Genomic DNA, 11,880 nt, shown 5'->3' on the forward strand with positions numbered 1-11,880 from the left:
TTCTACTTTGAATTTTTTTTAAATCTCTGTTTTATTTTCTATAGAGGCTGAACCTACAGTCTCTAAGGAAGCTGTCTCCTTAACAGTGTAATGAGTTCTTTTTTTACTGTATGCTTTGCAGCACTGCTTGTGTTCAGACCGATTGTTCTCATTGGTGTGAGCTGATAACTCATTGTCATTTTGATTTCTCATTTCCCCATAATCACAAATGATGAGCCCTTATTTTATTAGCCTGTTGGTCATCTGTATGTCTTTTTTTTTTTTGGCTTTTGGGCCACACCAGGCAACTCCTGGCTCTGTGCTCAGATATCACTCCTGGCAGGCTCTGGGAACCATATAGGGTGCCAGGGATAGAACCCGGTCGGGTGGGCTGTGTGCAAGGCAAATGCCCTACCCACTATGCTATCGCTTTGCCCCCCCCTATCTGTATGTCTTCATTAAAAAAGTATTTGTCCTCACTTTTTGATGGTTTTACTTATTTTTTTCTGTTGATTTCGAGTAGTTTATATATATTGTCTGTTAGCCCTTTTATGGATGTATGGTGTTCATATATTTTCTCCTATTCAATAAGGTATCTTAATTCTAGCTAGGGTTTCACAGTACAGTAGATTTTGCAGTTTGGTGTAGTTCTATTTGTTTATTTCAGCTTTTGTTTTCTTTACCAATTGAGTCAAATAATTGAAGATCCCTTGAAATCTGTATATCATGGAGAGAGTTCTCTCAATGTTTTTATCAATGTTGTTTATGGATTTGTTTATCGCAATGCATTTTTTGGATTTCTAATATCAAGGTCTTTAATGCATCTTGATTTCACTTTTATGTATGGTGAGAGTTAGGGCTTCTGTTACATTTGTTCACATATGCTAACCAGTTTTCCCAGTACCATTTGTTGAAGAGACTTTCTTTGCACCACATAATGCTCCTAGTACCCTTGTAAAGTTATCTGTGCATATATCTGAGAATTTGTTTCTGGGACTTTCATTCTGTTTCATTGGTCTGAAAGTATGTTGTTATTCCAGTATGAATGTTTTAATTATTACCACTTTGTAGTATATTTTAAGTCAGGAAATGCATTGCTTCCCATCTTCTTTTTTCTCATAATTGCTTTGACTAGTTGGTAGTTTTTGGCATACAAATTTTAGTAGTAGTGTTCTTTATTCTAGAAGAGTTCCTTTAAAAATTTTATAGAGTCTGCATTGAATAATAATTTGAGTAAGGTGGTCATATTAACAGTGTTATTTCTTTTTAGCCAAATTCCTTTCTCTTCTTTAGTTTGTATTACCTTATTACCTTCCTTAGTTTGAATTCTATTTTGCTTGAGAAAATTCTGGCCATCTCTCATTTTTATAGACTACTTTTTGCCTGTATGATTATATTCGAGACCATTACTCTAGTGAAATTTCAAGTGTATCTCTTACAAACACCAAAGGTTGGCTTTTAAATCCTTACAGTCACTGTGCCTTTTGATTGCAGAGTTCAGTCCATTTACATTTAGAGAAATTACTGACATAAAATAATTTATTGCCATTTATCTGTGAGGATTTTGAGCATTTTTGCAGTTTAATTTTGGCTTTCCCTTATTTTCTCTTCTTGCACTTTGATACTAACCTTTCAGATTTCCCACTTTTTCATTTCCCTCTTACTAGTTTTCATTCTTTTTCATTCCCCTCTTACTTGTTTTTCTGATTATTTTTGCTTTGAAGGTACCACTCTAGTATATGTCAGAAGTTAAATATGTATAAACTTTAAAGTAAGTATGTCTTAAATTTATAATCACTTCCTTTATAATTCTCATTTCCCCTATTTTATGTTTTTAATATAAATATTTAAGCACCATGATTACAAGCATGTTTGTAGTTGGGTTTCAGTTATGAACAGAACACCCCCCCACATCACCAAGGCAACATTCCCACCACCAATGTCTCCCCTCCTCCCCCACCGCTGCCTGTATTCACGACAGGCATTATATTTCTCTCATTCTTTAAGATTGTCATGTTAGTTGTTATTGTAGTTATTTCCCTAACAGTTCACCACTCTTTGTCGTGAGCTTCAAGTTGTGAGCCAGTCTTTCTAGCCCTTCCAGACTCTATTGTCTCTGGGCCTTATTACAGTAATGTCTTTCATTTTTCTTAAAACCCATAGATGAGTGAGACTATTCTGTATCTATCTCTCTCCCTCTGGCTTATTTCACTTAGCGTAATAGATTTCATGTACATCCACTTAAAGGAAAATTTTATGACTTCATCTCTCCTGATGGCTGCATAATATTCATTCATGTATATGTACCACAGTTTCTTTAGCCATTCATCTGTTGAAGGGCATCTTGGTTGTTTTCAGAGTCTAGCTATTGTAAATAGTGCTGCAATGAATATAAGTGTGAGGAAGGGATTTTTGAATTGTATTTTTGTATTCCTAGGGTATATCCCTAAGAGTAGTATAGCTGGATCATAAGGAAGTTCTATTTTCTGTATTTTGAAGAATCTCCATATTGTTTTTCATAAAGGCTGGACTAGACTGCATTCCCACCAGCAGTGAATGAGAGTTCCTTTCTCTCCACATCCCTGCCAGCACTGATTGTTCTTGTCCTTTGTGATGTGTTCCAGTCTCTGTGGTGTGAGATGGTACTTCATTGTAGTTTTGATTTGCATCTCCCTGATGATTAATGATGAGGAGAATTTTTTCATGTGTCTTTTGGCCATTTGTATTTCTTCTTTGAGGAAGTGTCTGTTCATTTCTCCTCCCCATTTTTGATGGGGTTATATGTTTTTTTCTTATTAAGTTCTGTCAGTACCTTGTATCTTATATATCTTAGATATTAGCCCCTTGTCTGGTGGGTATTGGGTGAGTAGTTTCTCCCATTCTGTAGGTGGCTTTTGTATCTTAGGCACTATTTCCCTTGAGGTGCAGAAGTTTCCCAGCTTAATATAGTTCCATCTGTTTATCGCTGTTTCCACTTGTTTGGAGAGTGCTGTTTCTTCCTTGAAGATGGCTTTAGTCTCAATGTCATATAGTGTTTTACCTATGTGTTGTTCTATATACCTTATGGTTTCAGGCCTGATATCAAGGTCTTAAATCCATTTGGATTTGATCTTTGTGCATGGTGTTTAATGGGGGTCTGAGTTTGCTTTTATACAAGTGGCTAACCAGTTGTGCCAACACCACTTGCTCCGTTTTCTTAGTGTCCATTTCTTCTCTATCATTAGTATATAAGAAGGCCATTGACTCTTGCTTGTTAATTTTGTAGCCTGCCATTTTGCTATATGAATCTATGGTTTCTAGAAGCTTTTTGGCAGAGTCTTTAGGGTTCTCTAAATAAATTATCATGTCACCTGCAAACAGTGAAAGCTTGACTTCTTCTTTACCTATCTGGATTCCCTTGGTATCTTTTTCTTGCCTGATCGCTATGGCAAGTACTTCCAGTACTATGTTGAATGGGATTGGTGAGAGAGGGCAGCCTTGTCTTGTCCCAGATTTTAGGGGAAAGACTTTTAGTTTTTCTCCATTGAGAATAACATTTGCCATTGGCTTGTGGTAGATGGCCTTGACTAAATTGAGAAAAGTTCTTTCATTTCATCTTAATGAGACTTTTTATCAAGAATGGGTATTGGACATTATCGAATGCTTTTTCTGCATCTGTTGATATGATCATATGATTTTTGCTTTTCTTTTTGTTGATATGGTGTATAATGTTTATTGATTTATGGATGTTAAACCATCCTTGCATTCCTGGGATGAAACCAACTTGGTCGTTGTGAATGACCTTCTTGATAATGCAATGAATTCTATTTGCCAGAATTTTGTTGAGGATCTTTGCACCTGTGTTCATCAGGGATATTGGTCTGTAATTTTCCTTTTGGGCAGCATCTCTATCTGATTTTGTTATTAAGGTGATGTTAGCTTCATAGAAACTATTTGGAAGTGTTCCTGTTTCTTCAATTTTATGAAAGAGCCTGAAAAGTATTGGTAAAAGTTCCTCTTGAAAGATTTGAAAGAATTCATTAGTGAATTCATCTGGGCCTGCGCTTTTGTTTTTGGGAAGATTTTGATCACCATTTGAATTTCCTCAATAGTGATGGGCCTGTTCAGATATGCTACCTTATCCTTATTTAACTTTGGGAGGTTATAAGTGTCCAAGAATTTGTCCATTTCTGCTAGGTTCTCATGTTTCGTGACACAGAATTTCTCAAAGTGGTCTCTGACTACCCTTTGAATCTCTGCAATATCTATAGTGATTTCTCCCTTTTCATTTCTAATCCGGTTTATTAAGTTTTTCTCTATCTCGATTTATTTGTGAATTTTGCCAGAGGTTTATTAATCTTGTTTATGTTTTCAAAGAACCAACTTTTGCTTTAATTGATCTTTCAGATTTTTTTTGGATTTCCAGTTCATTGATTTCTGCTCTAAGCTTTGTTATTTCCTTCTGTTTCTCTATTTTTAGTTCCATTTGTTGATCATTTTCTAATTTTATAAGCTGTGTCATTAAGCTGTTCATGTAGGCCCTTTCTTACTTCCTGATGTGTGCTTGCAAAGCTGTTAAATTTTCCTTTCAGTACTGCTTTGACTATGTCCCATAAATTCTGATCATTTGTGTCTTTATTGTTATTTGTTTCTAGGAATGTTTTGATTTCCTCTTTGATTTCATCTCTGACCTGCTGGTTGTTCAGTAGTAAGCTGTTTAATTTCCAGGCGTTAATGTTTTTCTTCTGTGTCTCTTTGTAGTTTACATCTAATTTCAGTGCCTTGTGATCAGCGAAGGTATTCTACACTGTTTCTATCCTCTTGATTTTATGGAGATATGTTATATGGGCTAGCATGTAATCTATCTGGAGAATGACCCATGTGCATTGGAGAAGAATGTGTATCTAGGTTTCTGAGGATGGATTGCCTTATATATATCTACTAGCCCACTTTCTTCCATTTCTCTTTTCAGAGCTAGTAAATTTTGTTGGGTTTCAGTCTGTTTGACCTATCAAGGGGTGACAGGGCAGTGTTGAGATCTCCCACAATTACTGTGTTGTTATTGATATCTTTTTAAATATTTGTTCACAATTGTATTAAATAATTTTCTGGTTCCTCATTGGGTGTGTATATATTTAGGAGTGTGATTTCTTCCTGTTGTACATATACCTTGATTAGTACAAAATGTTCATCTTTGTCCCTTACAACTTTTCTGAGTCTAAAGTCTGTGTCATCTGATATTAATATGGCCACGCAAGCTTTTTAGGGTGTTGTTTGCTTGGATGATTTTCCTCCAGCCTTTGTTTCTGAGTCCATGTTTGTTCTGAGTATTCAGCTGTGTTTCTTGTAGGCAGCATAAGGTTGGATTCATTTTCTGATCTATTTAGCCATTCTGTGTCTCTTAACTGGTACATTTAGTCCATTGTTATTGAGAGAGATAGTTTTCATGGTTTTTAATGCCAACTCTGTGTAGAAGTTTGGTGTGTCTGTTGGTCAGTCTCATCTTAAAGTAGATCTTACAGTTTTTCTTTTAAGTTTGGTTTTGAGTCTGCAATGTTTCTCAGTTGTTGTTTATCCATGAAGCTATATATACTTCCTTCAAACCTGAAAGTGAATCTGGCTGTGTTACTATTCTAGATGAAGCATTTATTTTATTGAGTTTTGTCACTATGTCCCACCACTGCCTTCTGGCCTTGACGGTTTCTTGTGACAGGTCTTCTATAAATCTCAAAGATGCTCCCTTGAATATAATTTCTCTTTTTGATTTTGCTGCTTTTAGTATTCTATCCCTACATGTGGGATTTGTCACTGTGACTAGGATGTGTTTGGGGTGCTTTTCCTTGGGTCTCTTTTAGCTGGTACTCTTAGGGCATGTAGGATTTGGTTGCATATAGTCTTTATTTCTGGTAGTTTCTTTGTAATGATGTTCTTGACTGTTGATTCTTCCTGGGGATTTTCTTCCTGTGTCTCTGGAACTCCAATAATTCTTAAGTTGTTTTTGTTGAGCTTATCAAAGACTTCTATTTTCATCTGTTCACATTCTTTGAGTAATTTTCCATTGTCTGATCATTTGCTTTAAGGCTTTTTTCCAATCTCCATTTCCAATGGAGTTGTTATGCATCTCATCTTCCAGCTTACTAATTCTATCCTCAGCTGATTGTTACCCTATTGGAGAGACTTTCCATTGAGGTTTTCAATTTATCTACTGAGTTTTTCAGACCTGTTATTTCAGTTTGGAGTTTTCTGTTTTTTATCTTCATATCCTCTTGATTCTTATTAGTGTTCCATTCAACTCGATCTATGCTTTCTTTAAGTTCTGTGAAAATACTCCATATTTCTTCTCTAAAACTCCATATCTGAGAGACTAACTAGGTGATTAGCTGTTTTTTGGACATCAAAGTTCCCGTTTTCATTCTCTATGCCTGGTGTTGGCCTGCATTGTTTCCCTATTGTTACACTTGTATTGTGGATTTTTCTATGTGTTGTGGTGGTATTCATCAGCTAGGTGGAGAATGGGGCCACTCTGAGGCCACACTCCTCTGGCTACACCATTTGTTGTTGGGATGACTCACCTCAGGAGAAGGCAAGTCTTCAGGGAAGGATTCAGGAGAAGATCAAAGTTTCCAAGCCAAAGTAAGCAGAGACAAGACCCAAGATGTCTGCCGTGCTTCAGAGACACAGCAGAGTCACCTAGTTCCACAGTCCTATTTTGTTTTTTTTTTTTGTTTTTTGGGGGGCCACACCCATTTGATGCTCAGGGGTTACTCCTGGCTAAGCACTCAGAAATTGCCCCTGGCTTGGGGGGACCATATGGGACGCCGGGGGATCGAACCGTGGTCCTTCCTTGGCTAGTACTTGCAAGGCAGACACCTTACCTCTAACACCACCTCACCGCCCCCCCCATTTTGTTTATTAATGTGTCTTTTTTTCTGTGGCTTTTCTTTGTCTTTAATAAAACAGTTTAGTATTTTTGCAGAGCTGGTTTTCAAAGCCATTCCATTTCTTTCATTTAGCCTGTTGGTAGGAGTAGAAATCTGTGCATGAGCTGACCTGAACACTGATCAAGGGCTCATTCTCACCAGATTTAGTCTGACTATTGCTTTGAAATTGTATATGTCTGGAAGACCGCCAGAGATGTAGAGTTGCATGTGACCTATAGCAGTTAAAATGCAACTGAGGTTGATTACAAGCTTTACTGAGTCAGTTGTATCCCTAAGACTATGTAAGTCCATGTTATACCACCTAAAACCCCAGTAAGCCCTGGCATCAGTTGGGGTATTTGTATTTTCCCTATAATCTGACAGTCTGTATCACCAAGTTCAAGCTGGCTTAGGGAACATCCTGTGGTTATACCGAGTTGTCTAAGCAAATGATCAATAGAGAAAATAGACCTGATATGGGAAATCGACCTGAGTCAGTCCTTGGCATCCTGTATATTCCCCTAAGCCAGGGGTCTCAAACTCAATTTACCTGCAGGCCACAGGAGGCAAAGTCGGGGTGATCCTTGAGTGCAAAGTCAGTAGTAAGCCTCGAACATTGGGGGGTGTGACCCAAACAACTAAAGCAAAACAAAACAATAAAAGATTCCTCTAGGGCAGGGCCACAAAAATGTTGTACGGAGGGCCGCTTGCGGCCCACGGGCCGCGAGTTTGCAACCCCTGCTAAGCTTTCTCGGAGTATTCCCGAGTGCAGAGTGAGGAGTAACCTCTGAGCACCTCTGGTGTGTACCCCCCAATTGTAGGAATCAGAGGTAGGTCTACCACCAGCTTTTCTAGTCACTACAGAAAACTTTTTTTCTTTTTATTGAATCACTGTGAAATATGCACTTACAAAATTGTTGATGGTTTAGTTTCGGTCATAAGTGTCTCAACACCTGTCCCTTCACCAGTTTATGCTTCCCACCACCAGTGTCCCCAATTTTCATCCACCACCAACCCCAGCCTGCTTCTATGACAGACACATTTCTTCTCTGTTTTCCCTTTTTCCCTTTTAGTTACTGTTGTTTGCAGTATTGTTACTGAAAGAGTATCCTGTATATCACTTTACCTTTTTTTAGCAGCCAATTCTTATCCTGAGTGACCATTTCCAACTATTATGACAATGATAGTTGAAAAACTATCATCATCCATTGTGGCAAATGGGAAATTTGCCACAGACCAGTTTTATTGTCCCTCATTTCTATTGTCTTTTTTTTGGGGGGGGGGGGTCACACCCGGCAGTGCTCAGGGGTTATTCCTGGCTCCAGGCTCAGAAACTGCTCCTGGCAGGCACGGGGGACCATATGGGATGCCGAGATTCGAACCGATGACCTCCTGCATGAAAGGCAAACGCCTTACCTCCATGCTATCTCTCCGGCCCCTCATTTCTATTGTCTTTAGGTATTGTTCTCATACTATTTTGTTGCCTTTTTATATACTACAAATGCATATGATAATTCTGTTTGTCCCTCTCCTTCTGAACTCATTTCATTCAATATGCTCCATATCCATCCACATATAAGCAAATTTCATGACTTCATTTTTCCTAATGGTTGCATAGTATTCCATTGTGTAGTTGTACCGGTTTCATCTGTTCTGGGGCTCTTGGGTTGTTTCCAGATTCTGACTATTGTGACTAGTGGTACAAATAAACATAGGAATGCAGAAGCATTTTCTACATTGTTTTTTTGGACTCTAGGTTATATTCTGAAGAACAATATTTCTGGGTCAAATGGAAGCTCAATTTCTAATTTTTGAGGAACTTTCATATTGTTTTCCAAAAAGACTGACCAGTCAATATTCCCATGAGCAATGAATGAGAGTCTCATTTGTCCCTGCCACACCAGCATTGGTTGTTCTTGTTCTTTTTGATGTGTGCCAGTCTCTGTAGTGTGAAACCATATCATATTTTCATTTTGATTTGCATCTCCCTAGAGATTAATAAGGTGGAGCATTTTTTTCATGTGCCTTTTGGCCAGTTGTATTTCTTTGAGGAAGGTTCTGTTTATCTTCTCTCCCATTTTTGGATGGGCCTGAATATTTTTCTTTCAGAGTTCTACCAGTGCTTTATTTATCTTTGATGTTAACCCGTTATCATATGAAAGTTGGATGAATAATTTCTCCCATTCTATGGGCAGTCTTTCTATCCAGGTAAGCATTTCCTTTGAGGTACAGAAGCTTTTCGGTTTAACATAGTCCTGTTTGTTTATCTTTGCTCCACTTGCTTGGTCAGTGATGAGAAAGCCTTTTAATCTATCTATAGTTCTATACAATCAGTCAGGTGTGTCATGGGGGGAGTGGGTGGGTTTATTTTTTGGTGTGGGTAAAGGTTGGTGTTTCTGCCCACTGCTAAAAGTGGTGAGTTTTCTATCCTTCTGAGGTTTTTGACTCTCTTGCTGGATTTATTTTTTTCTTGCCATTGGTCTTGCTTCCCTCTCAAGTTTTTCTGAGTAGAAATTTAAATCTGGGAGTTGAATTTTGGTTCTGTCTGTCCTCAGGCAAAGTTCCCAGCTTTCAGTTCGGACTTAGAGACAGCGGCTAGTTTCTCCAATGGATTTTCTCAGCAGGACCCCATGTGTTACTCTGTGTTTAATTTGTTGTTTGTGTGATCTTTGTCTTGGTGTCATTGTGCCACTCTGAGTTTTGTTTCTTTTCAGTCATCTTGACACCATCCTCTATTTTTTGTTGGACTTTGAATGTTTAATTATAGAAATAGTTGTTAATCACTGGAAGTGTGTTTGTTTTTTTAGTCCATCATTAAAATAAAAATGAAATCACATGATAAGAATTCTCAGACTGGTTAGTTTGATTTGATTAATCAGTAAACAATGTGAATGATTAAAGGTTGCTCATCAGATGATGGTGAGAGACATTCCTGGCCCCAGACTTTTTTGAAACAGATGACGTTTGACTTTGTCTTCTCTGTAGAAGTCTACTACCAAGCGTTTTAGATTTATATTTTCATTTTACTTTTAGTTGGAGGTTTTATGAAAGCATTGATTGCTCTTTATAGATTATTTGATCATTTGAGCTGTTTTTACTTAGAGAATCATATCTTAAATAGTAGTAATTTCAGCAGAAAATCCTGTGATTCAGTTATAAATAAGAAATAGCATTGTAAAGATAACCCTCAGTTAGGAATGTTGCCATTGGAACATTGGGAAACTCTTGTAGTCTATTTTCTCCTTAAATTCTCTATGAGTTCTTAATATATTTGCTTCTGGGAGAAATTTTTCCAGACTTTTAAATACATTGGTTGCTTCACTGCCTCCTGAAATATTTAGAACTCAGGATAAATGAAGCCTAGACAAACTTCTCAGGACATGCTTTTTGACTATTGAATATGGTTGCACTGAAAATAAAACATTTTTCATAAACAAGCAATTGAAAATTGTTGAAGTTCTAATAGGCAAATTATTTAGAAACTAAAGTGGTCTTACACTAATAATATGAAAATGTTTGAGTATATTAATTAGTTACCACAGACATCTTTTTTTGAAAACAGAAAAAGAAGACTTAGAAAAGAAAACTACTAAACGACCTTCTGAGCAATCGCCACCTTATGTTGTTCCACTCCCTCCCAAGCTAACCAAAACCAATGTGTATGTCTCTAAAGGTAATTAGTGTTTGCACATCAGGAGCGGGAGTACCAATTATTACTATCACTTAGTGTCTTATCTTGGGTGGTGGGTAAGGGGAATGTATTTTTCCCAAATCAGTTTGTGAGGCCTAGTAGTAGGTCTTTTAGATCTTTGGTACTTTGGCCCAACACTTAATTTCATTTACAAGTGCATAGTTACTATTTATCCTTAGATGAAAAGAAAGTATAGTAATACTTTCCATTTAGCTTTGTATTGTTAAAAGTTAATAGAAATGATAGAAAAGGGGGCCGGAGAGATAGCATGGAGGTAGGGTGTTTGCCTTGCATGCAGAAGGTCGGTGGTTCGAATTCCGGCATCCCATATGGTTCACCAAGCCTGCCAGGAGTGATTTCTGAGCATAGAGCCAGGAGTAACCCCTGAGCGCTGCCGGGTGTGACCCAAAACAAAAAAAAAATAAAAGAAATGATACAAATGGGGCAGCAATTTCTGAGCACATAGCCAGGAGTAATCCCTGAGTGTCACCGGGTATGGCCCCAAAACAAACAACAAGATAGAAAAGCCTAGTTCTTCATGAAAGTTTTAAGTACTTTAGTAGTAAGCAAAAGTTACAAGCCAATGTGTGATCACATTACAACTAATACTTCTGAAGAACTGCTTTGGTTTGGTTTGGTTTGGTTTGGTTTGGTTTGGTTTGGAGCCCCACCTGATGATGCTCCGAATTTTTTCTTGGCTTTGTGCTCAGAGGTCACTCTTAGTAGTGCTCGGATTGAACGGAGTTCGACCATGTCCAAACAAGCATGCTACCAGCTATATAGCTCTCTGACCTTACTATGTTTCTAAAAAAAAATGAATATTTTAGGGCCAGGGATTAAATCAGCTGCAGAACACTTGAACCTCAATACTGTATAAAACAAAACGACAAAAAGGATGTTTTGTTGACGTGCTTGTTCATAGCCTTGTGAAAAAAACTGCATAGAGCTAGTTGCCATGAGGAACATAGGGAATGTCATGGAATTGGTCTAAATTTCAAGATAGCATTCATTATTGCAAATCCCAGGGATGGGATAACACATGTATTATGTATTCGATGTATGATTGTAATTAATTTTAAGTAAACTTTTGGAGATTATTCTAGTTTTGACCTTTTAAGAGAATTTCAGCTTTAAGACTATTGTGGTTTTTGGAGGGACACCACAGATGGCAGTGCTTAGGATTTCTGATGGGCTTGAGGGAGGTGCTGGAGATATGACCCAATCAGCTATATAGATGGCACGCAACTTACCCACTATCCTATCTTTAGGGCACCTGCGTTTTAAGCCTGTTGAAGATAATTACCTTTGTCT

At 37.6% G+C, this 11,880-nt stretch overlaps 1 protein-coding gene across 1 annotated transcript in view; it reads left to right on the forward strand.

Moving 5' to 3' along the window:
- Positions 1-11,880, forward strand: part of SCML2 (Scm polycomb group protein like 2) — a 94,334-nt gene that overhangs the window by 75,202 nt on the left and 7,252 nt on the right. The window contains exon 11 of the mRNA XM_049766822.1: positions 10,441-10,551. Within this exon, the coding sequence (XP_049622779.1) occupies positions 10,441-10,551 (111 nt within the window). The remainder of the gene's footprint in view (positions 1-10,440; positions 10,552-11,880) is intronic.

Source organism: Suncus etruscus, chromosome X (genome assembly GCF_024139225.1).
Source record: "Suncus etruscus isolate mSunEtr1 chromosome X, mSunEtr1.pri.cur, whole genome shotgun sequence".
Taxonomy (NCBI): Eukaryota; Metazoa; Chordata; class Mammalia; order Eulipotyphla; family Soricidae; genus Suncus; species Suncus etruscus.